Source organism: Capronia epimyces (assembly GCF_000585565.1).
Source record: "Capronia epimyces CBS 606.96 chromosome Unknown aczIQ-supercont1.6, whole genome shotgun sequence".
Classification (NCBI taxonomy): Eukaryota; Fungi; Ascomycota; class Eurotiomycetes; order Chaetothyriales; family Herpotrichiellaceae; genus Capronia; species Capronia epimyces.
This window is the reverse complement of record NW_006912909.1, coordinates 1065942-1092843: the sequence shown is the minus strand read 5'-3', so window position 1 is coordinate 1092843 and position 26902 is coordinate 1065942. Positions and strand designations below refer to the sequence as shown.

Here is a 26902-nt window from a genome sequence, read left to right as displayed (position 1 = left end):
GTCGATGGCGAACTCCGGCCTGCTCCTTGTGTTGAAAGAAAACGTGCAGCCTTGGAGCTGTTTGAGACTTTCTTGTTCCAGTCTAAGTCAATTGGACGAGCCGAGGCCGGAAACGAAGAAAGAAGTCCGTTTAGGCATGTCCAAGCTGCTCTCGAAGGTATCGAGGACGATTTGCCCAATGATATGCGTGAAATGGAGGTAGGCTATCGGTCCCGATCGTTACAGGTCAACGAACAGGATGCCGGGACAGTCTGCCAATGATTCCAGTGTGCGACTAGACATCCCTGAGGTATGAAGACCTTGGGATATGAAACTCGAGGTCAAGTTGAGCTCTGTTGCGAGGGATATCGATTGTCGGAGTACAGTATGCCCAGGCTCCGCCACGATGAGACAGGATTGCATATCTTGCAAGGAGCACATCCGGTAGAAAGCATACTTCGGGCGGATGGATGGCTTAGTGTGCCATAGCACACGGCAAGATAGGCCATCTAGCAGAAAAGATCGAAGGTTGCCCAACTCCTACGACGGGAGGATTGATGAGGGACAAACTACGGATAGGTACCTATACAGCATTATTGTGGCGGTGGTGTGACAAAACCCTTGTGCCAAATCGTGTATCAATACCGTATCGTAACGTCTTGCTGGCGGCCAGGATGGAAGCTTCAATACCGTACCTAAAGTTCAAGTTCCCAAAATCTTCATTTATCCACATCCACCATCGACGGCATCGGGAGACATCTGCCTGAATCTGCACCCTCTTTTGTCCATTATCCGACCCGTGTATTCTAATTCTACCTTTAGACTCTCAATGGGAGTCGTGTAGCACCACCTCCTTCTTGTCCGTCCTGCACCTTGTGCCCAATGAAAGCGTTCCCATCGACCATGTCCCGTCGACCTCCGTCCGACGCCTTCACCCGCTTCACCTCGACAACACCGCACGCTATGCAACGGCCTGCAACCACATTCACCTACCAGCCAGCGTCGCGGCCGGCGGCGGACCCTCGACTCTCGCCATCGTCCTCTTCATCAAATCCTCAACCGCCTCGTTCTCAGGGTCATCCTGGCGAAACGCCACAAGAAAGAGTTGCGCGTCTACGAGCGGCTGCCAGAGCCGCAAAAGAACAAGCGGCCTACTCACCAGTGGAACGCGTGATTGAGGTGGGCCGCCGCTGGGCGGACCGCGCCCACCGCTTCACCACGTATGGATTGCTTCTGTTCGCAGGCGTTTCCACCGTCTTTGCCGTTTATGGGACCACCAGCCTGATCGCCCACAATCGCCGGCAGAAACGGGCATGGATTGAGCGTGAGCTAGACCGGCTGGACGCGGCCCGTCAGGCCTTCCTACGTGGCGAGGCCAGCGCCGAACAACTGCACCTCTTGGAACAGGAGCGCGCGGGCCAAGAGATGGACACGGCGAGGAAACACGAGGCCGAGAGAAAGAAGAGCGAGAGTTACTGGAGCAAGCTCAAGGGACTGGTTGGTGTGCAGATGGCTAAGGGTGAGATGGGCCAGGAGACCGAGTCGCAGAAGTTGGAGAGAGAAGCCAGACGGGCCAGGTGGCAGCAGCCACAAACAGCGGAACAAGGATTTGTGGAAGGCGAGGTACGACCGGTGACCGTTGCACAGAGTGGTGTCAAGGGTGTCGGCGTCGACTCCAAGGGTCGACCGGTCCCGGCGAACACAGTGGAATATGTTGCCAGCCACGGCGAAAACGAGAGGAGGAGCGAGGGGATTGAAGCCACGGTGCACACGGGAGCCAGAGGCGGTCCACTGGATGTCCTCGCCGACAATGTTGCGGAGGCCGTTAAACCCTCGACTGAAAGCCGAGGATGGTTGAGTTGGTTCAGAGGCAGCAAATCCTAGCGGTAAGACAGTTGGGCAAGATGTGCGCTTGTATACAAGGACATGAATTGTGCCTTGATTGAACTAATGGCGCATGTGTGGAATGCTTGCGCCACTGGTCTCAAAAGCAGACCGATTCCTGTAATAAGACAAACCCCCAAACCTCCAGAAGTGTACGAATGACAGCGATGAAAAGCTCTAGGTCATGCATGCAGTTCCTTCTAATACAACAGCTTGTCATCATGCTCTCATTATTCTTCGTCGTCGTCGTCGTCATCATCATCGTTCTCATCATAGTCTACACCCACGGTCTTGTTTCAGATCATGTCCACAGTATATGACTGTAATGGCCTGGGACCTTTTGGACGCACTTGTCACAACCGTTGAGAAATCCCATATGGAGTTTCGCCGTCCTCGAACGGCCAGGACTCGAATTTCTATTGACTTGAGCTCCATGTCTCTCCATGAGTCGAGATTCAACGGCGTTATTCCCATACACGTGTCGATCATCTGGGCCATTGTTTGCTTGGTCAAGCATCATCACTGTATCCATTTCCTGGTCTTCCGTCGGACTGGGCAGCCCATCTCTGCTGATCCAAGATTCTTGTTCAAACATCGGGCTGAGGTTGGTGTGCACTGGCGGAAAGTGATGCCGTGAGACGCCGGGCAAGTCATTCATCCGATTGTCGAAATGGCTACTGATCGGAGTGGGGACCCTTTCCCTGTTGGAGATGTCGATGGTGCTGAGGAAATTCGAGTCGCGATATGGAGCGATGATATCGTTGGATCGGGCTCTTCGTATTTTGGGTTGAGAAGTCGAGCTCAGGTTAAGTTCCATCTCAACATCAACGGGGTCTGCATAATCTGCTTTGATTGAAGACATGCTACAGTTGCCATCGGGCCGACGATCGTCCATTGAAGAGGGCCGGCTAGACCAGTCATGTTCGTCCCTTAGATGCCCAGAACTTTCATCGTCTGAGGTGTCCACTGGTGTTGGGGGTTGTTGGTAGATTGAAGTGAACATCGGAAAGGTTGGAGGAACGGATATTTGCGGACGCGATGGTGACGGGCGGATCGGCAAAGCATGGGTCGACCTTCTTTTTGCATCCCGGTTGAGGAAATCATGACCGAGATCTTCATGTCCTCGTTTTCGCTTGCAAGGAGCAGCGTCAAAATAACAAGCAGAATGCACATCGGCCATGGCTGTTTCGGCGGGGACGAACGGATTGGGACAGGACATGATGTGCCTAGCGATATTGAGCGAAGGTCAATGTCCTCTTTATCTGTCCAAGGACATGTCAAAGCCCCGAACAAAAGGGGAGTCGATCAAACGGTGGCAGTGTCGGGAGTTGACGAGGATGGGATGATGAAACATGAACAATCTCAACCAGGACCAACCAGGGCGCGTCGTTGAGCAGAAGCGACCAGATGCGACCAGATGAGGATGCCGGCTTGTATGACGCGATGTTCGGGATGTCAGCGATCCGGAAAGAGGACTGCAAAGCTGTGACAAAAACTCATATCATGAAGTAAAGGGATGCTGAATACGAAGTACTGGGGGAGGAATGAAAGGGAGAGGGTAGGCGGAGTACTAATGCTAGTGGTACAGAGTACTCGTACTGCTGGTAGGTAGTGGTCATGCAGTCTCTCAGGTACGCAGTGCAGTGGTGAGAAGGAACCAATTAACGTATTTTGGAGAAGGAGCAGGGGGGTAAGGCTCGAGGCGCAGGCGCAGGCGCAGGCGCATACAGTCTCCTCCGCCTCAGCCACCACCTGCCACCTGCCACGACCACGACCACAAAAAGACGTAGCCACACGGTAGGTATTACGGTACCATCACGTGCTAGTAGTCCAGCCTTCTCTCTCACCGCCTTGACCTCCAATTTTTTCTGCCCCCATCTGACTCCCAAAACCCATCTTGTGTCGGTGTGAATCATACACATATGAACTTACATTATTATTCCACTCAAGAGTAGCTATTTCTCACCAAGTTGCCCAGAAGCCTTCTGTCTAGGTCTCATCCGTACTGTGGTCTCCTAGCCTCGCTCCGCCTTCCCCTCAACTACCGTGTCTCTCTTCGTCGTCCGCATAACTCAACATGCCCGCCGTTGACGCCCCCTCTTCTGTCGAGGTCGCCGAGGACGTCCGAGTCCTAGGCTACGACCCTTTAATTTCGCCAGCCCTCCTCCAGAATGAGGTCCCAGCCTCACGAGCCTCCCTAGAAACAGTCGCTCGAGGCCGAAGAGAATGCAAAGAAATCATCCACCAGCGCGACGACAGACTACTGGTTATGGTCGGCCCCTGCTCCATCCATGACCCAGCCACGGCGTTAGAGTATGCCGAGCGGTTGAAGACACTCGCCGAAAAGCTCTCCTCGGAGCTGTGTATCATTATGCGAGCATACCTTGAAAAGCCCCGCACAACCGTCGGCTGGAAGGGTCTGATCAACGACCCGGACATTGATGAATCCTACAAGATCAACAAGGGCCTGCGAGTGTCGAGACAACTCTACGCTGACCTGACCAGCATGGGTATGCCAATTGCAAGCGAAATGCTCGATACCATCTCCCCTCAGTTCCTAGCCGACCTCATCTCTCTCGGTGCCATTGGCGCCCGCACCACCGAGTCACAACTGCATCGCGAACTTGCTTCTGGTCTCTCCTTCCCTATCGGCTTCAAGAACGGCACCGACGGCTCGTTAGGAGTCGCCATTGACGCTGTAGGCGCTGCTGCCGCCAAACACCACTTCTTAGGTGTGACCAAACAGGGCCTCGCTGCCATCACGAAAACAAGTGGCAACGAGGATGGATTCGTCATTCTGCGTGGTGGCTCTAAAGGTACCAACTACGACGCCGAGAGCGTCAAGGCTGCAAGAGAAGCTCTCAAGAAGAAGGGACAAAGTGAAGTCATGATGATCGACTGCTCGCACGGCAATTCTAAGAAGAACCACAAGAACCAGCCACTCGTTGCTCAGACAATCGGCGACCAACTGAGACAGGGCGAAGACGCTATCGTGGCTGTAATGATCGAGTCGAACATCAAGGAGGGCAACCAAAAGGTCCCCCCTGAGGGTGGTCTCGCGAATCTCCAGAAGGGTGTCAGCATTACCGACGCCTGCATCGACTGGGACACCACTGTCGACGTGCTGGAGCAACTGGCCGATGCTGTCCGGGCGAGGCGACAGGTCAAGGCGAAGCAGCAGAACGGCGCAAACGGCGTGAATGGGCACCACTAGGTTGGTGAACAATCGTCGCCTGGCGCAGATGCAGCTTGTCGAGTTGTTTCTTTGCTGACGAGTTATACAAGTTCGATAACGGGTCTGATGTTTTTATGGCAGCCAGCTTCCTCATGTTCCGTTGCGTTTGGGGATATTGTGTGCACTGGGATGGAGCAGAGGGATCTAAAAGTCGAATAAAAGCTACAACAGGGGTCTTATGTTAGATTCGGCCTCGCCTCAACTTGGTCGGGAAATGAATGTTCCATGTGAGATGGCGGCGCTGAGCATGGACTCGCATGAAAGAACACCAACGCACACATGCTGAGAGGGAAAATGGGTCGGTCCATCTAAAATTATATCTCATCAATACATCCATGCTCACTCATGAGATTCACGGAGAAAGCATTTCCCGACGACTGTGTTATGCTCCCTAATAGCTTGCAGCCCATACCGTGCTATGCGGCCTTTTGTCCATCCATACTGATAATCACGCCTACTGTGACAGGTGTTAACTCTGCAACCGGAGCTCCTCCATTGCATTTTGGTCCCTTTCCAGGCCTGATCGAGTCCGTCTGTCCGTCGTTCCGTTCCCAGCATGTTTGATCCATATTCGCCGTCGTTACCAAAATGAGCACCATCCAATGTAGTGCTGGCACAAATTCTCCACGTTTGTCGCTTGAAGGATTAGTCGATCCACTTGCTCGGCCACCCCGAGTCCTCCAACGCCCGCCATGGTCGTTTCAGGTGTTGTGCCGGCGATGGAAACCGGCTTGTTGGGCTCTCCGCCAATGCCGGTTGCGTTGTTCATGGTTCCACCATTGACATTCATCAGAGCTTCTAGACCGAGGCCGTGCAGGTCGGCGGCCAAGCGAGCGACACTGGTCCCAGGAGCGGCAGGCTTAAAATCGCGGCCAGTCAACTTCTCCTTGACGCGAGCAAGAACCTGAAGAGCACGAGCGTTTTGGACTTCCTTGGCGTCAGGGGCCGTGGTGTTATTGTCCAATCCCTTCGTCGCATCAAGGATGCTGCCACCACCACCCATAGCCGGATCCAGGATGCTGCTGCGTCGGTGCCGGCGGCCTGGCGGTGCGCCCACGTGGCTCTGCGATGTGCCAGCTATCATGGCTGCAGGATTGTTGGCCGTCTCCATCGGACTGCGGTCGTATTCGGCCCCGGGGGCTCCAGGAGCGTCGATGATGCTCTGTCTGCGTTCGGATCGGAAGTGTGGTCTCGGGGGAGATTCACGAGTGTTGAGTCGCCAGTTAAGCAACGGATCGTGTATGAATGCTTCCAGCACAGCGAGGACAGACTCTTTGTTTTCGCGAATAACCCGCATGACATTTTCGCAGGTGATTCTGAACGAGCCTTCGATGTTGCTGACCTCCATAGCAAAGGTAAGCATCCGGGTAAGTCGGAAAGGCACTCGTTCCGGGTATTTCTCCCGATGCATTGCAACCTCGAAGCAGTCGCCAAAGTCGATATGAATGATCTTACCAGTGATCCGATCGAGCATGAGATTCGAAGGATGACGATCGCCCAACCCGAGGATGTAGCCGACCATGGACATCACGGCCAAGGAACGGGTGTAGTTTGTTCGTCGATCTAGCCAGGCCTCAGAGCTCTTGGATTTGAGCCACAATACACGGTACAGGTCCTTGCCCGTCGTGTTGTCCATTGCATACCCAAATACCTCAACCTTCTGCATAAGTGTGAGATTGTCATAGTCGGGGGCCATTTGCAACATGATCCGGTGCTCAATGTTGAGCAAGATGCGGCGCGATTCTCGATATTCTTTCACAAGGTTGTGGAGGGTGTCGGAGTTGGGCACCCAACCCAGTAAACCAGAATTCTGTGACAGAGGGATGGCCGGGAAACGCTGGATACTGAGATGACGCTTGAAGCATTCAGTGTCGTTGGTGAGAAGCGTATTGACAAGACCGAAGAGCTGCATTACCCGTTCGTCTTGACGGATATCTTCGTGGCCCTTCAGGACAAAAGCATACGACACACCGTCAGAGCCCTTCAGGGTCATTTTCCGTGGGCGCTGCTTGGAAGGTATGACAGTGAGGACATGGTCGAAGCTGATAATCCTGATAATTGGCTTGCCAGACTGGTAGGTGCCGGGAACAGCAAGGTCGAGGTCATGTGCATCCTTCAGCCGGGGCGAGACGTACTTGAGGTCGAGGCTCATCAGCTGGGGCAGCTGGCGAGCAATCTTACGGAAGACGGCGTAGTACAAATCCCAGGCCTGGTTGAGATCACCGATTTCCTTTGACCGGCGAAAAGCGTTGCAGAAGGATCTGGCTTCAGCGAGATCGTGGCCGAATGCCTGGGCAAATGATATCTCCCTGAGGGTTTCAGGCCCGCGATCAAGCAGCTCATGCAGAGGGGCGAGCGTGGCAAGCATTCCTTCCACGTCGTGGTCACCAAAGTAAAGCCGGGAAGCTTCCTCGAGACCCTCATGCCAAAGCTCATGCCAGAGTACAGCCACTCGGATGAGTTCATGGCTGACGAGATCGGCTTGCTCAACAAGTCTTGGACTGTGCACTTTCATGCTGTCCATGATTTGAGTTGCCGAGTTTGCGCGACGTGCAACCGACGACTTCATCGCGACAGTCAGAGGATAAACGAGTGCTTGTGGGTGAGCCTTGCCGACTTCTGCCAATAGCCGGTGCACAGCCGCCCGAACTCTCGTGTTGGGCTGATTGATCCTGGCAATCAGTTGCGGGATGACTTCCAACCACGTGTCGATGCTGACCGACGCAAAGCCTTCGGTGACGATTTGGTTGACCTCGGTGTGGCCGCCGTGCGCGAACCAAAGCGTCAAGAGTCGTAGCGTGTCTTGCAAAGAGCTTGTTTTGGACAAGGCGATCGATCTGAAGAAGCCTCCTATAGCAGGCACAACGTGATTCTGAATCACATGCTCCGGGAGACTGCGCACCTTCTCCTGGTCGGTGTGTGATGCCATGGAAGTGACCACCTCGAAATTGGCCAGAGCAAAGGCATGCCACGCTTTATACCAAGACACGTTGTACTGTGTTGCAGCGTGATATGAGTTCAGGATGTCTCGCACGGCCTCCTGAGCTCGAGGGCTCGTCCAGTCACCTCTAAGAAGGTAGGACTGCCATTCTCCTTGTCTCAAATAACATTTTGCCAGGAGCTTTGCGCATTTGTCCAACTCTTCGTGTTTCCGCCTCTGAGCGATTGTGTCATGGCCATTCATTTCAAGTCCGTTCATGCCACTCAGCCTCTCAGTGTGCATGCCAGTAGCCAGGGCAGTATTGGCCTGTTGAAACTCATCGGCAAGACGCATCGTGAACTCACGGAGATACGACAACGCCTGCTGTTGGTTCCCTGTCGCCCAGTTGAACTTGAGGCGGGCATACGCGACAGGAGGTGGCGCTGCACCTGCTCCGGCAACGAAATCACTGACGCCCCCCAGAGAGGCCAGAGATCTTTCTGCCAACCCGATCCGATCCGATTTTCGACACAGGTTGGCAAATTTAATCCAAATTTCAGGATTGTCAGTCGGAGTAAGCACAAGGGCTCGTACCTTGAGCATTCGCTGCCATACCTCCACGTTTGACTGGCAGCCCAGCAGCCTCTTGTTCCACAACATCTTGAGAGAATTCTGTTTTTCAGACAGCCCCTCACTTTGCTTGTAGACGATGATTTCCTCGAGCTCGGCAAGCATCTGCGTTCGGACAACTACACCATAAGCTCGATTGTAAGACTCGCCGATCGTAGCGGTGATCTCTGAATTGACGCCGTCCCGAGCGCGGACAATGAAGTTATGGGCTTCGCCAAAGTTGTTGCGTTGTATGGCGAGAATGGCGCCGAAGAATGCGCGATCAGGAGAGCTTTCCTTCATGACACTGATGTAGTTGTCCATCAAATCCCATTCGCCCCGGCCCCATGCTGCAGCTGCAGCCAGAGCTGACATGTTCTTCCGATTTTCTTGAGTTGCGCTGTTCCAGTGTTCTTGGGCAATTTCCGAGAGCATTTTCCATTCACCCAAAGCGTGTAAGCAACGCATCTTGCCCATGACGATATCGAAATTGTCCGGCTCAACTTTTTCGCGTTTCTGATATGCGGCCAATGCCTCTTCCCATCGCTGCAATTTCTCGAACCAGGCTTCTTTCAGCTCAACTTCGCCAAAGACTTGCGCCCTACGCAATATCCCAATGGCTGCGTCGGACTGTTGTAGCTGGTTGTTGATGCTGATTAGAGCCTCAACGCTTTGACTGTTCTGGTCCTGTTCGAATTCAAGCTCCTTGTAATGTAGCGCTTTAGCGAATGCATGGCACTTGGCGGCAAATCTTCCAAGTGTCCGTATGTCAATTGGCAGCGATTTGTCGTCGTGTTCCATGAATTCGGCCAGATTGAGCAGTGTTTGAAGAATATCGGGGGGGATATTCGTGGATGTCAATGCTTTTTCAATCGACCGAATGAGCTCTTCCTGATACTGGTCGTAAAGCTCTGTCCAGCACGAGACAAATGCAGAATTGAACAAGTCCTTGGCCAACGGCTGATAGACCGTAGCCAGACTGGCGCATGCCCGCAAAGCATGTGATGGAGATTCCTTCAAGAGTTCAACGCTGAATCTTCTCATCCACTCCTGCCAGTCCTCCTTCGTTGATTTCTGAGACGTGTCCCAGGCATTCTTCAGATGCTGTTGGTTGACAGGCAGTCGCATAGACGTGATATTCGAGTATGACGTATCCTCTGCTGGTATGCCATATTGTTCTTCAGGATAGAAGTCAACAGGTAATGTTTTTCCTGTCTTGAAGTTCTCGATTAACTTCTGAAAGCGTTCCGAATTGATTTGGCCAGCTTTGGTGGCTCGTTCAACAAGCGACAGATAATGTGCGAAATCTTGTCCTAAATGATAGATTAATGCACAGATACAATCCAGAGCTGCAGCTTTGAGCGAACGCTCCGCGGAGTTAGTGACGACCTTCTCTGGGGACGCCAGTATTTTCGCAAGCGGATGGATCATGAGCGAGGCGAAGTCGGTCACATTGGCGGTTCTGGACAGTTTTCCCAAGGTATCTATGGCAGCCCGCCGAGCATTTGGAGGCGCAGCTGGGTTTTCGAAGATGCCAACAATTGCTGGGACAATCATATGCATGTATTCTTCGCCGCTGGAGCCAAAGACCAAGAATGTATGCAGGATGCGGATAGATGCCTCTCTTCTCAAGTCTGTATCGTTCTCAATAACCGCGAGCATGAGCGGCAAGAGGCCAGCCAAGTATCTGCGAAACTCGCCCTCCAGAGACATTGAGATGGCTTCGATCAATGACAAGATGGTCGACTGAACTTGCCTTGATGTGTTCCAAAACTCTCTAATCACCTCGATGATTTCAGGCAGGAAAGCTCGTATGTGCTGGCGCACGATGTTGACAAGAACCGCAAGCTGGTTGAAGTAAGACTCTAAGCGCGTCGGGTGGGAACTGCGAATGACGCTGAGAAACCCCGGGATGATCTGACCCAAAAATGGTACGCATTTCATGCCGATGGTCTTGAAAATGGTCACCACGGCATCGATCACTGCACTATGATATTGGACCAGGGTGTGGTCGGCGAGGATTGTCTGCATCAGGGTGTTGATGACGACAGTTGGATAGTACTCCTCATTCGACGGTGTTAATCCTTGCATGATCAGAGCTACGTCGGAAACAGGTTGTGTCTCGGCCTTGCTCTGTTTTTCCGCGACCGATTCGCTGAGCTGTTGATACTTATAGGGATCCAAAGCGCCCAGGATGCCGACCAATTTGATCGCATCTGTCCGAAGCTTCTCGTGAGCCTCGGTCTTTATCGTGTTGATCAGGATACCGAGCAATTCGGGGTATTCCAGGTAGGGGTCGATCACATATTGAGAATTGACGGCGAGAGAACCCAGCGTTTTCATCGCTGCCTCGCGCTTGTCGTGTGACCCCAGGTCTTGTAGCGCGTCGATGATGATAGGCATGAGCTCGGGGATATGCTTGACCATGGCCTCACCACCAACTGATGTTAAGTCTCCGAGAGCCTCAATTGTCGTCGAGGCCACCCCCGGATTCGAGTCTGTAGCCTTTGGCAAGAGAGCTGACACCATCGCCTCAACATATGTCTTGACTAGAGACGTCGCATTCGATACGAACAAGCTGATCAAGCGGGCACTCTCCTCCTTCTGCTTTGCTGTATTGGAGTAACCAAGGCCAGTAAGAAGATTGACCAGTAGCTTTCTGAGAGGTGGGAACACGTAGGCCGGATTCACCGTGGTCAGCCTGCCAATAATCTCGATGGCGGCTTCGCGCACAGGGAAAACTTCGTCGTTGACGGCCAAGAAAAGACACCTTATGTTCTCGGGCCTTGCCAAATGCTTGTCGAATTTCTTGTCTAGAGCTCGGAGAACCGTCATTCTGATATCAGGATCCGGATCGCCAACCGCCACAGTCAGCAGTTTATCGACGACCTCACTCACGACTTGTATAGCGTTATTGCTCGTCTGATGCAAGATAGGATCCTGCATAAACAGCTGACAGCAAGTCAAAGCTGCCGCACGTCGGATTTCCGGGTGATCATGCGTGGCATAGCGAAGAGTGACGTCCCTCACGAACTCGTTGAGAATATGGCCAGAGAAGTCAAACTTCCCAAGCGTCACAAGGGCAAGGGTGATCTCATGGTCCTTGTGCTCGGCAGGAAAACCACCATAGTCCTTAGCAAATGATGGAAGCGGGGGCGTTGCATTGGCAGGACAGCCCAAGGGTCGGTAAGGAGAATGGACCAGTATCAGACTCAGAAGATCCAATAACATGTCCTGTATCGTTGATCGGATTGGCGGAATGTTGTGCGCCATATCCTCCAACGCGGTCTCCATGGGCTCAGTGAGGCCACAGGCGAAAATGGGATCGAGAAGAGCCTCCATGTACTTGCTGAGGGTTTGTCCCACAGCGCCAGCAAGCATGCTGATGCATTTGAACATTGGTCCTTCATCCACAGCACCCCGGTTCTTGGTCTTTGCACTGAGCGACTCCCGGATATAGAGGATAATGCCATCAAGGTACTGCGCGATGGCACTCCCAACAGCTTTGGCTATCTGGCCAATAGCTAGAAAGGCTTGGTTGCGCTCCTTCTCCCGTTTCAGCTGCGCTTGGAGGTATATCATGAACTTATGCAAGTAGTTGTTGATGAACTCGAGCGGCGCATACTCAGCAAGAACAGGAATGATCTGGACAATCTGCGTGCGGATCCGTGGGTCGCGGTGGTCCTTGAGCCTCAGCACTATCTCGCAAGCATTTCTGTAGAAGTCGTGCATGAACATGTTTCCCTGTTGGAGCAATTCCATCAAGATCAGGAGGCATCCAAGCGTTTCATCGACGGTTGTATTTGGCCGAAATCCTTCCAGAGCCTTGGAGTATATTTTTTGGAACCAGTGAGCCTGAAACTGAGGGTCCCTTGCTACCATGACCCCAAAGCACGCACTCACAGCCTCGGCTCCAGTTCTCCGTATGAGGTCTTTTGGATCCCGAAGTGCGTTCCAGATCAACTCGAAGATCTGAGGGATGAAGCCGTAGACCAGAGTGGGAGAATTCTTGGCCATCTCGCGGATCAACAAGACCGCGGCTAGTTTACGACTCTCCTGTTTGCTCTCCGGTTGTAGCCACTCAAAGGCAGATGTCATTTCAGCTTCGACCAATTCCGCAGTGTAGGCCCCTCCCGGCCGGGCGAGATGTCCCAGTGCCCGACTGGCGACATCCAGGACGGTGTAATCATTGCTCTTTAAGGCGGCGCGTAGATAGTTGGAGTACTTCGAGGCCTTCTGGGCCGCATCCACTGCGTCACTGTCTATGAGACGGTCCAACGCCAGGATTCCGCCCACCTTGTCATTTGGGTCCGGAGCCTGGACGACGAGGTTACTGATGCGTTGGGTGACGCGGTCGTAGAATGCGCTGAATCGTTCAGGTGACCACTCTGTGAAGACAACATGTTAGCAGTGGTATGGGGGATGTACATCGATCGCTCTCACCTCTCGAAACCAGGGTGATGAGGTCCCGCAGCTCGGTCGCAGCCTTGTTCTTGATTTCATCGTTTTTGCTGCGTAACTCGACGAAGATGCGCTCACTTGGGTCTGGACCCTGACCTTGCAACGCCATGATGCAGGATCATGATCCTCCCAAGTTCGCAAGCGCGGAAACAGAGGGCAGAGGATTACAGGATGCGCCTGGAATAGTTACAGCACCTTGTGCAACTAAATGTCCGTCTGCACTTTTGAGATGGAGGTTGGTCCCAGCGGGTGAACTGCCAGTACTCCGCACTACAATTTGGGGAACAAACGGGTGACATGTGACATTGCTTGGCAGCCTATCTAGAGAGGAGTATTTCGACATATAATGCAGGTATAAAAAGAGGCTTATTAGGACATGAAGATGCTTCGCTGCGGACGCCTTTTTAAAATTCCCGTATTCCGTACAGCGGACTGGACGCTACAAGTCAGGCTTGCAGAGGGAGTTAGCCATAATTAGGCTAGGATGCATGTCGAACTTGCGCTTGCCCTGTCGGCGATGTTCAGCCTTGCAAATCAAAGACTACCCGACCTTGAAGCGCATTCTTTTCCATGAGCTTGAAAACCTCTGTGGCATTTTCCAATCTCTCCAGCTTCACACGTGTCTTCACAACCCCTCTATTATCGTGGTCAGTAAAGCAAATGATAGCGAAGAAGGTTGGGGCAGCCTCCGCCTGCCTGCTTACCTTGCAGCCATCTCCATCAGTTGTACAGCCTCGAGCCGGTTCCCGACAGAGCTTCCAACAATACGAGCTGCCAGATTGATGGCCGTCGAAGGTGTCGCATTAGGAATTGGGACTTCTTTGCCCTCCGGAATACCCACACAAACCACTGTCCCACCGATCTTTATCAAGTCCAATGCTTGTGCGTAAGCAGCGTTGCTGGCCGTACAAACCACGACAGCCGCAGCGCCTCTGCCTCCGGTTGCTTTCTTCACATCCTCGGCGAGACTCACGCTGGCGTCCTTGCTGTATTTGGCGATGTCGAAGAATTCTTCTGCTCCACATTCGCGAGAAAGACCTTCCTTGTCGCCCATGTCTATCCCGATCATGCGATAGCCCATGCCCCGGCCGCCGATTTGGAGCGCCAAATGACCCAATCCTGTAAATCGTGACAAGTCATTAACCTTTGAACCAATGCGCACTTTGCTGAGAATCTTATGGGACAAGGGACCTCACCACCACCGGAGCCGGGAATAACGACCCAATCACCAGGCTCGGCGCCTGCCTTCTTCAGGGCAGCATAAACTGTCAAGCCAGCACAAAGCAACGGAGCTGCCATTTCACTTGGCACAACATCAGGAATTGGCGTCACATAATGCGCTGGTGCAAGAGCGTATTCTTGAAATGTTCCAGGGTACAGGTATCTGGTCAATTTCCGCTTAGTAAGAGAGCTTCTCGTCCTTGTTCACTGGCCAACGCCACTTACCCTGAGACCTTCCCAGTTGCGCAATATGAATCAAGACCCTCCAAGCATATAACGCAGTTCCCACAGCAGCTCGCCGTCCACTTGATGCCAACTCGGCTCCCAAGCTTCAGGCCGGATGTCTCAGCAGCGCCAGGGCCAAACGCCACGATCTCACCCACGCCCTCGTGGCCACCTATTTGACCCTTCGGCGTCGGCGCTTGATAGTGCCACCCGTTGGTCATTACGGACAGGTCACTGTGGCACACCCCTGAATGGGTGAGCTTCACCAGCACCTCACCCACGCCAGGTTTTGGCGTGTCGACGAATTCCACTGTGGTTGAGATGTGTCCAGGGTCATTGTAGATGAGAGCCTTGTGCTTTGTTGGTATCACAACCGAGTCCGACATGTCTCCCATATCAACGTGTTCGCGGTTTTCTGGCCAACAAGTCCAGTGGATAATACTGAAGTAGATATTCTTCAAAAACTGACGCACCCAACCAACAAGCTCTAGAGGTAGTTCGACTATGTACCTAGTCTTTCCCGGGATTTGACCGTTTATCGACCTTGGTAAGGTCTTTATCGATCTCAGCGGCACCCTTAACTGTGGTGTTTTTGCTGTCACTAGGAGCGTCTGTATCTGTGGAGCAGCCCAAGGAACGATGTGTTTTAGGGCCTTGTTCTAGCAAACAGCCACTGTTGTGATAAAGTCATGAATGAATAGACAGGGGTCGAGAAGGGCCGGACGATTCTGCTTCCTGAAAGACCCCAAATTGCATCGAGTCAACCATCAAGTAATCGTGCAACTAATATAATAGCAAAAGCCATGGGTAGATAGCTTATCCATGTCCACAGTATGAAAACCTACCTAAATCGTGATAGTCTGACAAGAAGTAAAAGCCCCATCTCGGCGGATATCCTTCACGGAGTTGCACGCCTGTGGGCCGTTTCAGGAAGGAGATCCTCGATCGGGCTAGTGTAAGCCTTGTGCCACTGAGTCAGACTATCTTGTGCCGCTTCAGCCTGCAGAGCACCCGCAGAGCCGGGCTATGTTCTTGGGGGCATTATGCGTGTGCTAGTTGTAGATGCTATGTGTATTGGCAAATCGGTAGACTGCTTCGGGAAAAGGTAGAGCGATATGGCATCCGGTAATGTCCCTCAACTGGGTCTTTAGCAGCAAGCAGCATGCCGTCCGCCGCTCCTCAATCCCTCTCTGCTGAAGTGCGTCAAGCACTGCAGCAATGAGAAAAGGGTAGTAGCAGAAGCAGGGAAGGCAGGCCCCAAAAACACCTTGCAGCTGCTATCATCGTGGCATCCATGTAAGCTGATGTTGGGTGATTTGGAGCCCGTCTGTAGTTAGATTGGAGACCTGCGTCATGCGGTGGGGAGAGCTATGGCAGGGAAGTGCAATGAGTCTTCACGCAAAAGACGTGCCAGAGAGGAGGTCAGTATCACATACCTCTCGTAAACATCGTTGTGCGTTCTGCAAATCTAAGCTTGGAGCTTTCAACACCGATCGGTGATTGCTAGGCATCACTTGGTGGCGGTGCCGAGCAATGAAGATTCATACCCTGGGAAGGGCACAGTCAATCAATGGAGGTAAAGGGGTTGAGCTGCAAAGACAGGACGTTGTGGAGGGCCTATGGAGTTGAACCCCGCGATAGTAGCTGCAGTCAAAGAGTGTGATCTCCGCGTTGGTATCGCGGCAGTCTCTGCTGTGTCTCGAAAATTATGATGGGACCCCTAAGCCATTGTTAGTTCATCTCGAGCCCAGTTTGGGCGAGGGAGCTTGCGAGTGATTCCACTCCAGCCTGCGAAGAAGTCGACGCGAGTTCGGAAGGCCTGTTAGTGAGGTCGTGCTTCGTGTCTTCGGTGTCATCTGGAATTGGGTCAAAGGCAGGAAGGTCTGAATTGGGTTTGCCTGTAATTTTCTCAAGTGAAGGAAGCAGTCTGGAGGTTCGTCTGACTCTGGCAGGAGCTGTTGCTCAATAATCATAGCTAACCCGCTGCAAGTGTGCTTGCGTGACCATTCTTCATCTAATTCTCTCATTTGGCTTTAGCTGCCGCACCCTTTCGTAAGGCAGACTCCCTCGTTTGTAGGTCCGTTTCCATGGCTTCTGGAGTGCTGTAGCCTCCGAGTATGACTGCGTCAGCCAGGCTGATGGATTTGCGAATCGACGGCCCTAATTCAGGCCTGAGGCTCTTCAGACGATTTGCTCTTCTTTCACTCCTAGTGAGTTTCTTGCTTTGGTGTTGTGAACTCTCGCTGGAGGAACTGGAGTCCCCATTCTTCATCTAGCTGTCGTCAAGCTGTGGGGACCATGCAGCAAGCAATATCAACGTACCTTCGTGCCGGACTGTTCCTTTCCAGCACGGGTCTGCTTAGTTTTGGCTTTCTTTGAAGGAGGCGGGGCTTGTGCAGATTCGCGGTTGCCGATGGCAATAGTGCTGGTGAGTATCGGTAGCGCAGGAGCGGACCGGGATGGCGCATTAAGACCAGCTGTGGAGAGATTGAACAACGTCTGTCTTTGAGTGTCATATGTGGTAAAGTTGCCACCAATAAGGCATTCTAACAAGCTGTGGGGCTGTCCCTGTAAACTTCGCTCTTCATAGGCACTGAGTCGGCTCACGAGGGTTTGGTGAGCTGCAGAAAAGCAGTCTATTATGTTGTCGATCAACCGTGTGCCGCCGGAAATATTGTTGTCTGGGCGATTTGGATCGACAATGGTCAAGCGGCCATCTTTATCGTTGAAGACGTGGGGCATATAAGAACTCTGCACGGGTATGTTAGTAGAGTCAGACGGAGAGGTAAATTCTTACCTTATCGACATATCCAGGAGGATCAAGTCGGATCGCCACAGCATCTTTGTCAAAAACGTTACCGTAAAGATTGAAGAACTCGAGTAGGACTTCGCCTAGATTCGTACGTCGTTTTGTCGCCGGCATATGTTGAAGGAGGCTTGTGACCAGACATATAGTAGAGAACCCACCCAAGCCACCTGTAGCCACGTCGTTAAGTCCTCGAATCATGAGAAACTGTTTAACAATGGCCACAATAACTGGCATCGCAGGGTATTGTTTCTTCCACTGTTGGAATGTGTCGATCGCAACGATGCCAGAATCGTTGTCGAAAGACAAGTCAACCTTCAGGCCGCTGATTCTATCAACGAACTTGATAATGGGTACCTTTGCGCCACTAATAACGACGAGTGATCCAGGCTTTGCAATGTTGTTGGTTCGAAGAAATTTAGAGAAGTGTGGCAAAAGCCTTCGACCATCTTCTCGCGTTGGAAGCCGTCCGGGTCTGTAGCTACGCGTGAAATAGACGAGGTCCATGTCACTTGTGGGCAGATAAAGTCCAGCTGCATAGGATCCAAATGCTTTAAGCTCCCCGGGCATGCATTTTCGGAGCTCGGCACTGAGGCGTTGGAAGACACTCCGCCGAACTTGCTCCTCGTAGTCCTTCGGCTTGACCCAATTATAGAAGTCGATGATTTCCTTGTGTAGACTAGACAGGTCAGCTCACGCAGGGACAAATCATCTGGAAACACTTACGCGATGCCAGGAATATCAATCCCGTCAGACATAGTCACCCAAGGTGCCGAGTCTATGCCTTGGACAACTGCCCACCGCTTTTGCACCAATGAGTCTCCGTAGACCTTGCTGTGTGATCTCTTCCCTGGTATTTGACTTCCCACAGTCTGTCCTCTCTTTCGTTTTCCAAGGACTCTATCTTCTGGCAGAACGTCGTCCTCTTTCGACGTTTCCACGCGCATTGCTGCGTCGGATGGTGGAGATGGAGGCGAGAATGATAGCGGTGCTGAGTCTTCAGCATCAGATTCATCCATATCGAAGGAGATGAAGTCATCTGCGCTAGCAGCAGTCTGGCTTCGGGAAGAATCAATCCGCGCCTTCCGTATGAGTCTAAGGACGTCGGTGCGCTTCGCAGTAGTCTCCCCTGCAGCTAGCGGAGGAAGAGAGGTATAAGGATCCGGATTTGACCATTTTGGGACAGTAGCCTCCGCGGCGAAGTCTGGCTCATCTATGCGAGCACGCTTTGTATTTCTCTCCTGCTCCCCATCTTCGGACAGAGCCATTGCCTCTTCGTCACTGTCGGTCATCTCTTCAAGGTTGCGGAACCTAGATTCTGCGTGGGGATCCAACAGAGAGGCATTTTCGGCATCGTCATGCTTAAGTCGGAACAGTGGCCGGTTGGCTGCGGTCCTAGGCGGGGGAGGTCTGCGATAATGATCTCTGCGCATCGCCTCATTTCGCGCATTAGTATTCCTGGGTCGTGCTCGGTCTGAGGTTTCGTTTCTGTTGTTTTGATCGCGATTGCCCTGGAAAAAATACATTCCACCGCTTGAATCGGCGGGCGGCCAGGGCAATGAGGCATTGTTGTCGCTTCTGCCGGGGCGGTAAGAATCGATATCGGTGTGCGTGCGACGACTCTCGCCGCCTGGCCGGTACGAATCCATCAGTCCAGGAAGGTGTTTCTATACCGTGAGGCTTAGGAAGTAGCAATGAACCATCCGAGACTGGACTCGAAGCAACACTGACAAGAACCTTGAAGCGGCAGGTCCAAAAATCGTCGCCGCGAGGTGGACTAATCCGTATTCGGAAAGATACCCGATGGCGCACTTTAGCACCGAAAGAGATATCAGCGAGATTGATCTCATTAAGACTGCAACTGGTGAATAGATACAAACTATACCGATCTTGCGAGAGACAAGTTGATCTCCTAGCTCCATGCAAGACCGAATTCAGCTTCGCCATGTAGCTTTGTCTTTGTCGTCAACAAGACCTTGTCACAGCCCAAGACTTTCCCTAACCCTCCACCTTAATCCTGGGTAACCCTCTTTGTAGGTTACCAATTAACACTTGATCCAGGGCGTCCTCTATGAAGCTGACCCTTCCAGTCCACCATTGAAGCCATGTTTCTGCCCTTGAGCCCTCTTCCGCTCGCAACAGACCTATACTCACATCCACCAGATCAGGTCTTTCCTGACAATGCCAGAAGACTGTTGCACCGCAAGTGCCGCAGAAATTGCGAAAGCAACCCTTGGAACTCTCGATCTCCTTGAGTGCCCCCATACCATAATCTATCTGCTTGCGATCAGACTGCACGAGATTAGTCCTGGGAATGAAAGCCCAGGTCTGGATCGGAGACCCAGAACCAAGCCTACAAGATCTGCATGCACAAGTTCCGGCGAGGTATTTCGATTTGTTCGCTCGCAGCCACCACTTTTCGTCTGCTGGATTTGCCGAGCTTGACGAATGATATGGAAGAAGCAGGTCAGGGTAAGGCGAGGAACATGCCTCTGAAGCAGCATTTGGGCGAGTAACCCAGAAGGTGACCCCTCCACAATGGCAGCCCGCGCTGAGTTCGCCTATATGATTTGCTGCTCCGAGGGCCTCCGGGACCACACTGTGGATGGTGCCTGACGGATGAGACAGACCTCGACCGGGATCGACTGTCATCTCAATGGTTGCTCCAGCGGACTCCTGGCAGAAGAGAGGAATTGAGTGGCCATCGGGGTCAGCTAAGCAGAGCGCAATGCCGCCGTCTTTGGTGTCGCCCACGAACTCGTGCTGCATGATATTCTCCAAGCTAAGGCGAGAAACTTGCTCATGCCCCGCTACTTGATCGATCACCCCCGAACAAACCGACCAAGAATCATCCTTGGTGGTATTGATAAACATCTGTGATCCGCATGTTGGACAGAAGTGCCTAATCAAATTTGGAGAAGAGCGGTATTCGGCTAAGTCAACAATAGTATTCGGTTTGGATGGAAGGCGGAGGCAGGAAAAATACAGTACGCCGGTGGTGTATCGGCAAATGTTGCAAGAGCAGGGAGATACTGGTACTGGGAAGTGGGCTTCCAACCGGAAGGTCTCTGTGTTTTTTCCACACAGGCAGGTGACACGAACGGTGGCCATGGGTTCTTGAGTGTACGGATACACTAGAGAATCACCATGTGCTAGGGGATGAGACCTCGAAACAGGACTCCAGTCTTGGCTTGTCTAAAACAGACAAGGAATTAGAGGGTTCGGGGTATCAGAGCGTATGGGCGAGCCAGAGCGACTTCATGAAGCGCGGTAGGCCATTGACGAGGCCCGAAACATTCGCGAGGCAGGACGGGAAAACACGAAGACGTGTCTGATAGGACTGGAAAGGACCACATGGATACCATCTAACAAACGACGCAGAGGAAAGTATAGATCACTCTTCAAAGCAACGTAACCAACAGGACGGAGGTTTGAGATCCCACCTAGTAGTCTGCGCAGAGAAGTGTGGATGGAGTAGGGAGGAGGAGGGGCGCAGGTGCAACTGCGCCCTCTGAGTCGCTGCCCGCCCGACTAACGACTAACGACTAAACGGCGCACCTGATCTTCCTCTCCGTGCTCTCGACCAGAGATAAAACGTGCCCACTTCACCGTTCTGCTCTTCTCCCTCCTCTTCCCTCCTTTCTCCAAACAGCAACAAGCAATCTCACCAGTCTTTGAAATTTGCGAAATACGCAGTCAAGCACCACACAAACAACACTGAACCTATAACAAGTTCCCAGGAACTCATTAACCACTACAAGATGGGTATGGTGTGCAGGACCCAATGGGACTCTAGCCAGCTGACTTTTGACTACTAGGTCCTTGCGGCTGCAGTTGCGGCCCTAATTGTGAGTCCCTTACTTTTCGGATTCTCGAGATATGAGATCTAACATATGCTACGATCAGGCTCCTGCCCTGCTGGCAAATGTACATGCGTACGCTGAGAAACATCCTGTTTTACATCTCAATCCTGACCCTGGCATGCAGAAATAAACGCACTCTCCTTCCAATGGAAGGCTTTCTGTACTAGTCTCTACTCTCCGTCTTAGCAACGAAACAAGAAAACGATGTTACCACTCTGCTGCTGGAGATGAGGTGGAATTGAACACTCGTTAGAAAGCCGAAACGGCGCAATTCAAGCAGGTAGAGCGGACAAAACATATGCAGATGGCTTTTCTTAAAAAAAAACAATGTCATGAAACAGACAATTGTCGAAGGTCACCTTTTCTGTGCCAACGTGTCTTTGTGATTATGCTCCAAACGGGGTTGGACCGCAGTCTGAAGACCCAAGTTTGTGGAAATGTCCGACCACCTGATCCGAAACGTAACCAAATCCACCCTTTTGGTATCCGGACCGTACTGCTGCAAATACTGTTTCGTGGTCGAGGCTACGACCTGATAGCGGGGGTTGTGTTTCTTATCGGGCTTATCGAGGCGGTTGCCGGTTGGCTCGCAAACTTCTCTCCTCTGTACGTGGTCATTTACGAGGTACTCCGTACTCAAAGCCGAGTGGCAACAAAGCTGCCGGTGATAGTTTCTAAGATGAACTGGCCATCAGTCTTAGTGAGTCCGTGAACGATTCGGCCGGCAATGTTACCGACTATGGCCTCGAGCCAGTGCTCAAGTAACGCCTTGAGAGATACCGGACCCTTGGAGGTTGGGAAGTCACTGACTCAGAACAAATCCGCAGCACGGGATATGTCGTCGACAGCCTTGAAGTTTCTCTCTGGGCCCTTTTCAAGACGGATAGTCTTGAAGAGGGCACGGTACTTGTGGTGAACTTGGGCGACGATGCGGACACTGTGGGGGCGATATATGGAGGAATTGCCGGTGCATTCTGGGGCGTTGATGCGGTTCCACAGCGCTGGCAGCGAGATTTTGCAGAGAATGGATCTTCTTGATGAAGTTGTGGAGGAAATCCTCACCTTCAGAGCCAAACACGTGTGAACGTAGTCCTACAGAGTATCTAGACAATATGCTTCACCACGCGGAATCCAGCAAGTCGGCGGCAGGCCTCTCTAGCTTCTCGTCTCCAGCCTTACACAACAACTGAGGTACTCGGACTTACAAAAGATAGCCACACCCCTATGGATCTGAGACGGGCCACCACAGTCTAGACAACACGGAGCACATACCTGTTCAACTCGACGCCTGTTGGCAGGAGTACGAGTACAGACCAATGCCCAACCCTCAAACATGTGACTCTACGTCATAGGAACGTTCTTCCATTCTCCCCGCATTCACGTTTTTGATTGAAGCGTGATGGCGAACGCGCAGGGAGTGACTTCAAGGTCGTTTGCCACCGACAAGGCACCCTTTAGCAACCAAGTATCACATCACTATCCCGGATATCCCGAGCGTGACGGATCTCGCCACACGATGGACCAAGTATAAAGCCGACCCCAAGTCCAACCTCAACCCCTGTCCATCGATCCTCCGAAATAAAGTGTGAAGCACACTACAAACAACCAACCCTAGCAATTGAGACCCCGACAAAGAGAGACGAGAACCTTTTCATATTACACCTTTTCCAGTACGCCCTTTCTTTTTGGTTTCGGATTTTGATACCGGTGTTGTGGGACGACGGGCCGACCAATTGAGCATTGAATTGGAAAATGTCGGACCGCCAGAATAACTTCAGCTACTCGGCGTCTTCGTACGTCTCGTCCAACTTCACACAGTCCAGCTCCTCTTCCGCCTCTGCCTCCGCCTCGTCGCCAGGCTCCTTCTCTGGATCTGGCACGACGAGACGGTTCACCGAAACCATGACAAGCAACGATCGCGACGGCACCTCGATCCGCCGTACGCATGAAGAATCGGGCAGACCTACGGTGCAGGAAGAAACATACATTCCACCTGCTGGTGGGCGCATTTCAGGAACTGGATTTGAGTCTGGATCAAGATCGGCGTCGGCGTCGGCGTTGGGCGGACTGGAAAGGGGCAGGGTCGAGGATGTTACGGATGACGCCGAACAGGCTGAGAAGGATAGGCTGTACGAGGAGCGGATCGAGGACGAGTACGCGAAGCGTGAGGGCGGGGCGTGAGACCTGAAACAGAACAAAAGACGCCTCTGACCACGAAGCGGGCTCGAAGTGTAAGAAGCATCGTCCATGCAACCGCTGTGCACTACATGTCGTTTGGATTCAGTACCCGCTGTATCCAGCTTCAAGGAATTAGCAAAATTGGATTCTCTTAGGAGCCAGTTGGAGCGTTTGAGATTTCTTGATCTTGGACAAAATTCTATCGATTTCTACAAGGTAGTTAACGTAGGTAGAGCGCCGTATCGAAGGATAGTGGAGTTGGTGAACACCCAACAGAGTTCTTTGTCGGATCACCCCCAGCTTTCTCCCATCTTCTCCAACATCGATGCAAACCCATAGATGTCTAGGAGTTCGCTATTGGCCAATGGCACTGTCGATGTTGGTGTGGGCATCTTGGCTAAACTGATGGCTGGCTCTTATCTGTGCGATGAATTGCTGTCTCGGAGCCATACACATTCTATACCACACTCTTAGATTTGTAGCTCCTCCAGAGATCCACCAGTGCCGACTTTCTTCAGTTCGTTTGCAGGGCTCATCACAAGGTCAAACTTCTTCGTACAGATCCAAGTCGAAGCGTACATGTTGACACTGTACAAGTAAGTCAGTAAGCTTCCTGTATAAGGACAAACGCTTGGAGCAGGTCCTAGCACGCACCGATCAATACATTTCCCTGAATCTCTTCTTCCAACACATTTCGCTTCAAACCCATTCTGCTCGAAGATTTGCGTGTACCAGGGGCGCAGTGCGGCTGAGCGGAACATTACACGCCCGCTCACCTTGAGCACCTTGTTGAGAGCAACGATCTGTTCTTGCGCGGATGTTCCAGTAGGATTGAACCAATCCATTGAATCCATGAGCTGTGTGAGGCGTTAGCTGGTTAGCTAGCCAGTCCGCAATTGGCTCCATGGCCTAGTGGATGAATACTGACAATGGCAATGGTTAGGCTTGAGGGACTGATCCGTGCAATCACTTCCATGAGTTCGTCTGTGTGGATTCGCAGTCCGTCAAACGCACCAGGTTTGGACAGAGTCGTGTGGGTCTTGGGCGCGAGGTAACGAGGATGACATCTATCCACCGTAAGCAAACTCAAGCCCTGTCTGACATATAGAGACATCCACCTACTTTTTAGAATATTTCCCTTCTAGGCAGAGGTAGTAGAAATAGTTGTCCCGGCTGATCTGCGTTGTCTCGACCACCGGATCCAGCGTGTCAACAACGTACTGCCATATAGCATCGCCACAGAGTTTCTTCGACTTTGGAAGCTTCGTTCGTTGAGAATAGTCGTCAAGGATGAGCTCACGTTGAGCAGGAGGGACACCGGCCGCCTTCCACGCCCACCATTCCGTCGACACCACGGCCTGATGGAGGGGCCAGCTCAGCAATATCCTTCTGATACATGGCCAAATCTCTCTCTGCTCATTCAGAGTCTCTACTTTACACATGGTGTGTGCCTTGGCTGTCAGGCTGAAGAGTTTGAAAAGCCAGCGAACGAGGTTGATTGCGTGTCTTGAGCCCCCGCTCCCGTACAGACCACCTGGTGAGCTGAAGACATGAGCTTTGTTGAGCCAGTATTGGAATGCTTGGCTGGACATATGAGGGCTTAATTTTTGAAGTAGCAGGCTGCGGAAGTCAGCATGCTTGCCTTCTCCGAATAATTGCCAAACGTCACAATGAGGCAGCGCAGTGAAAGCCGCGATCTTGAGCTCGAGAAGATGATTCTGATTGGGATTAAGGTCAACTGCGTGAATGCGCCTGGGCTTTTCGAGGAGGTAGTCTAGGATATTGTCTCCGGCACTGGTAATAGTGAGAATGACATCGTTTTGGTCGATATTCAAAAGTTGGCGGTCAACCTTCGGGTCCTCCCAGTTGAAGGCATAGATGTATTCGTTGCCAAATTGTTGATGCTTGGTGAGCAGGTCATTGTAGTATATTCTCCAGTGATGTTGCTGATAGAAGGCTGCGGGCAGCGGAAGATTGGAGCTAAGGTTCACAATAGCAGATTCGTAGGATTTCGATCGAGGAACATTTTGCTGAGCATCCAGCGCCCGGTGCTCTCGGAATTTTGTCGGCGACAAGTAGGGAGATTCGGTAAGAACAGCATCGAATTTTGCAAGAACTTCCTCGCCATGTGCGGCGCAGATGTCGGCATCTCTCCTGCATCCGATGAATAAGTAATAAGGGATGCTGTTAAAATCGAGTCAGAACTGGCTGATAGTTTGGATAGCTCCCGAACTTTTCGGCTCGAGGTACCGTGTAATTGCCACAGAAAACTGTGTACTCGGGGGCCTTTGCTTTTACAAAGGGTACGAGATCAACTTGTGTTCGCAGAAATGACCCTGACTTACCCGCCTAAGAGATAGTTGCGCTCGCTCGCTGAGAGAATGGTGCCAAAGCGATACTCGACGTAGTCTCGGCGACCGCCATCAAGGTTGACTCGATCCGCGTCGAACCATGTCCGCCAGAACATCCGGCCAAACCAGTTGACATGACGATTGAATGTTCCACCGACATAATTTCTCGAAGAGATGTCGACGATGCTCTGGACATAGAAGTCGCAAATACCAACCAGACCACTTGGAGACAGGAAGCCTGCAACCATGTCGACCACGCTGTAATAGTCCGGAATCATTGATAAGCTGTAGCTCATCGTGATCAGATCGGCAGATGAGGGGGTGCAGGAGATTAGCCGGGCATCTTGGCATAGAACAGTAACGTTCTTCCAGCCGTGTGCGCGCGCTCGTTCAATTGCGACCTCGCACAAGGAAGGGGACAGGTCGACAAGGAAAACGTGCTCGAAGAAACCCTCAATGCCGACCAACTTGTCCATGACCTCGATGTTGTAACCAGTCCCACCTCCCACATCATACCAAACCGGCTTACGACCTGGATTCGACAAAGTTCTCGACTGTAGCTGGGCGGCAAGAGCCGCCAACATATCTTCTCTTCCCTGAAGGAGACGCTTTCTCGTAGCGTCGTAGACACTTGCCTGAAATGAATGAGTCGAAGAAAAGAATGAAACGTGCAGTCCTACCTGAGAAGAGTAGAAGCTTTCTAGAGCTGTCCGTTGTCCACCATCGATCCCCTTTTCATGAGGCTTGAGCAGACAAGCATATGTGAATCGGACAAAGGGGTGCGAGGTGATTTTCTTCACAGTAAGTAGCCCGGTAAACCTGTATGAAACGGCGCAGAAGACGGCCACAAGGACAAGGATAGCAGTCCCTACCAATCCGAGCCTGAGGTGGAAGTCCTTGAGACGCTGCCATTCTGCGAGGTAGCTGAAGCGATCCATGGCTCCGTGACTGACACAGAGGGAAAGCTGTTGGCAAGGCGATGGGGAAGGGAGTAGAACACCGACTTCACGGCGGACTGGTTCGCCTTTTCTCACCTTAAGAACTGTGCATCAGAGAACGAAGCCTCTTCAGGGGAGACTGCGTTGAAGAGTATTCCAGCGAATCAAGGCCATGACTAGAGCCATCTGTCGGATCGAGTGGCGAAGACGACATGCATCGACGCCCTGAAAA

At 52.2% G+C, this 26902-nt stretch overlaps 10 protein-coding genes across 10 annotated transcripts; 4 read left to right on the top strand and 6 right to left on the bottom strand.

The window, feature by feature from the left end:
* Positions 1–882: 882 nt before the first annotated feature.
* A1O3_07273 (uncharacterized protein) lies at positions 883–1863 on the top strand (the record flags this gene model as incomplete). The annotated part of the gene is made up of 1 exon (XM_007737383.1): positions 883–1863. The coding sequence occupies one exon, from the start codon at positions 883–885 to the stop codon at positions 1861–1863; it is 981 nt and encodes a 326-aa protein (XP_007735573.1).
* Positions 1864–2164: 301 nt separating this feature from the next.
* On the bottom strand, positions 2165–2725 carry A1O3_07272 (uncharacterized protein; the record flags this gene model as incomplete). The annotated part of the gene is made up of 1 exon (XM_007737382.1): positions 2165–2725. One exon carries the CDS (start codon positions 2723–2725, stop codon positions 2165–2167), a length of 561 nt encoding a protein of 186 aa, XP_007735572.1.
* Positions 2726–3940: 1215 nt separating this feature from the next.
* On the top strand, positions 3941–5077 carry A1O3_07271 (phospho-2-dehydro-3-deoxyheptonate aldolase, tyrosine-inhibited; the record flags this gene model as incomplete). The annotated part of the gene is made up of 1 exon (XM_007737381.1): positions 3941–5077. One exon carries the CDS (start codon positions 3941–3943, stop codon positions 5075–5077), a length of 1137 nt encoding a protein of 378 aa, XP_007735571.1.
* A 601-nt stretch (positions 5078–5678) lies between these two features.
* On the bottom strand, positions 5679–13197 carry A1O3_07270 (FKBP12-rapamycin complex-associated protein; the record flags this gene model as incomplete). The annotated part of the gene is made up of 2 exons (XM_007737380.1): positions 5679–13015; positions 13071–13197. The coding sequence occupies 2 exons, from the start codon at positions 13195–13197 to the stop codon at positions 5679–5681; spliced, it is 7464 nt and encodes a 2487-aa protein (XP_007735570.1).
* Positions 13198–13609: 412 nt separating this feature from the next.
* Positions 13610–14920, bottom strand: A1O3_07269 (alcohol dehydrogenase; the record flags this gene model as incomplete). The annotated part of the gene is made up of 4 exons (XM_007737379.1): positions 13610–13724; positions 13793–14207; positions 14285–14472; positions 14535–14920. 4 exons carry the CDS (start codon positions 14918–14920, stop codon positions 13610–13612), a joined length of 1104 nt encoding a protein of 367 aa, XP_007735569.1.
* A 1821-nt stretch (positions 14921–16741) lies between these two features.
* Positions 16742–18989, bottom strand: A1O3_07268 (uncharacterized protein; the record flags this gene model as incomplete). Its single annotated transcript, XM_007737378.1, has 4 exons — positions 16742–16810; positions 16857–17285; positions 17332–18019; positions 18067–18989. The coding sequence occupies 4 exons, from the start codon at positions 18987–18989 to the stop codon at positions 16742–16744; spliced, it is 2109 nt and encodes a 702-aa protein (XP_007735568.1).
* Positions 18990–19338: 349 nt separating this feature from the next.
* Positions 19339–20214, bottom strand: A1O3_07267 (uncharacterized protein; the record flags this gene model as incomplete). The annotated part of the gene is made up of 1 exon (XM_007737377.1): positions 19339–20214. One exon carries the CDS (start codon positions 20212–20214, stop codon positions 19339–19341), a length of 876 nt encoding a protein of 291 aa, XP_007735567.1.
* Positions 20215–21884: 1670 nt separating this feature from the next.
* Positions 21885–22278, top strand: A1O3_07266 (uncharacterized protein). The gene has a single exon (XM_007737376.1). It carries the CDS (start codon positions 21931–21933, stop codon positions 22117–22119), a length of 189 nt encoding a protein of 62 aa, XP_007735566.1. The 5' UTR covers positions 21885–21930; the 3' UTR covers positions 22120–22278.
* A 677-nt stretch (positions 22279–22955) lies between these two features.
* On the top strand, positions 22956–23384 carry A1O3_07265 (uncharacterized protein; the record flags this gene model as incomplete). Its single annotated transcript, XM_007737375.1, has 1 exon — positions 22956–23384. The coding sequence occupies one exon, from the start codon at positions 22956–22958 to the stop codon at positions 23382–23384; it is 429 nt and encodes a 142-aa protein (XP_007735565.1).
* A 467-nt stretch (positions 23385–23851) lies between these two features.
* A1O3_07264 (uncharacterized protein) lies at positions 23852–26670 on the bottom strand (the record flags this gene model as incomplete). The annotated part of the gene is made up of 6 exons (XM_007737374.1): positions 23852–23969; positions 24036–24238; positions 24310–24448; positions 24504–25565; positions 25727–26367; positions 26413–26670. The coding sequence occupies 6 exons, from the start codon at positions 26668–26670 to the stop codon at positions 23852–23854; spliced, it is 2421 nt and encodes an 806-aa protein (XP_007735564.1).
* Positions 26671–26902: the final 232 nt, after the last annotated feature.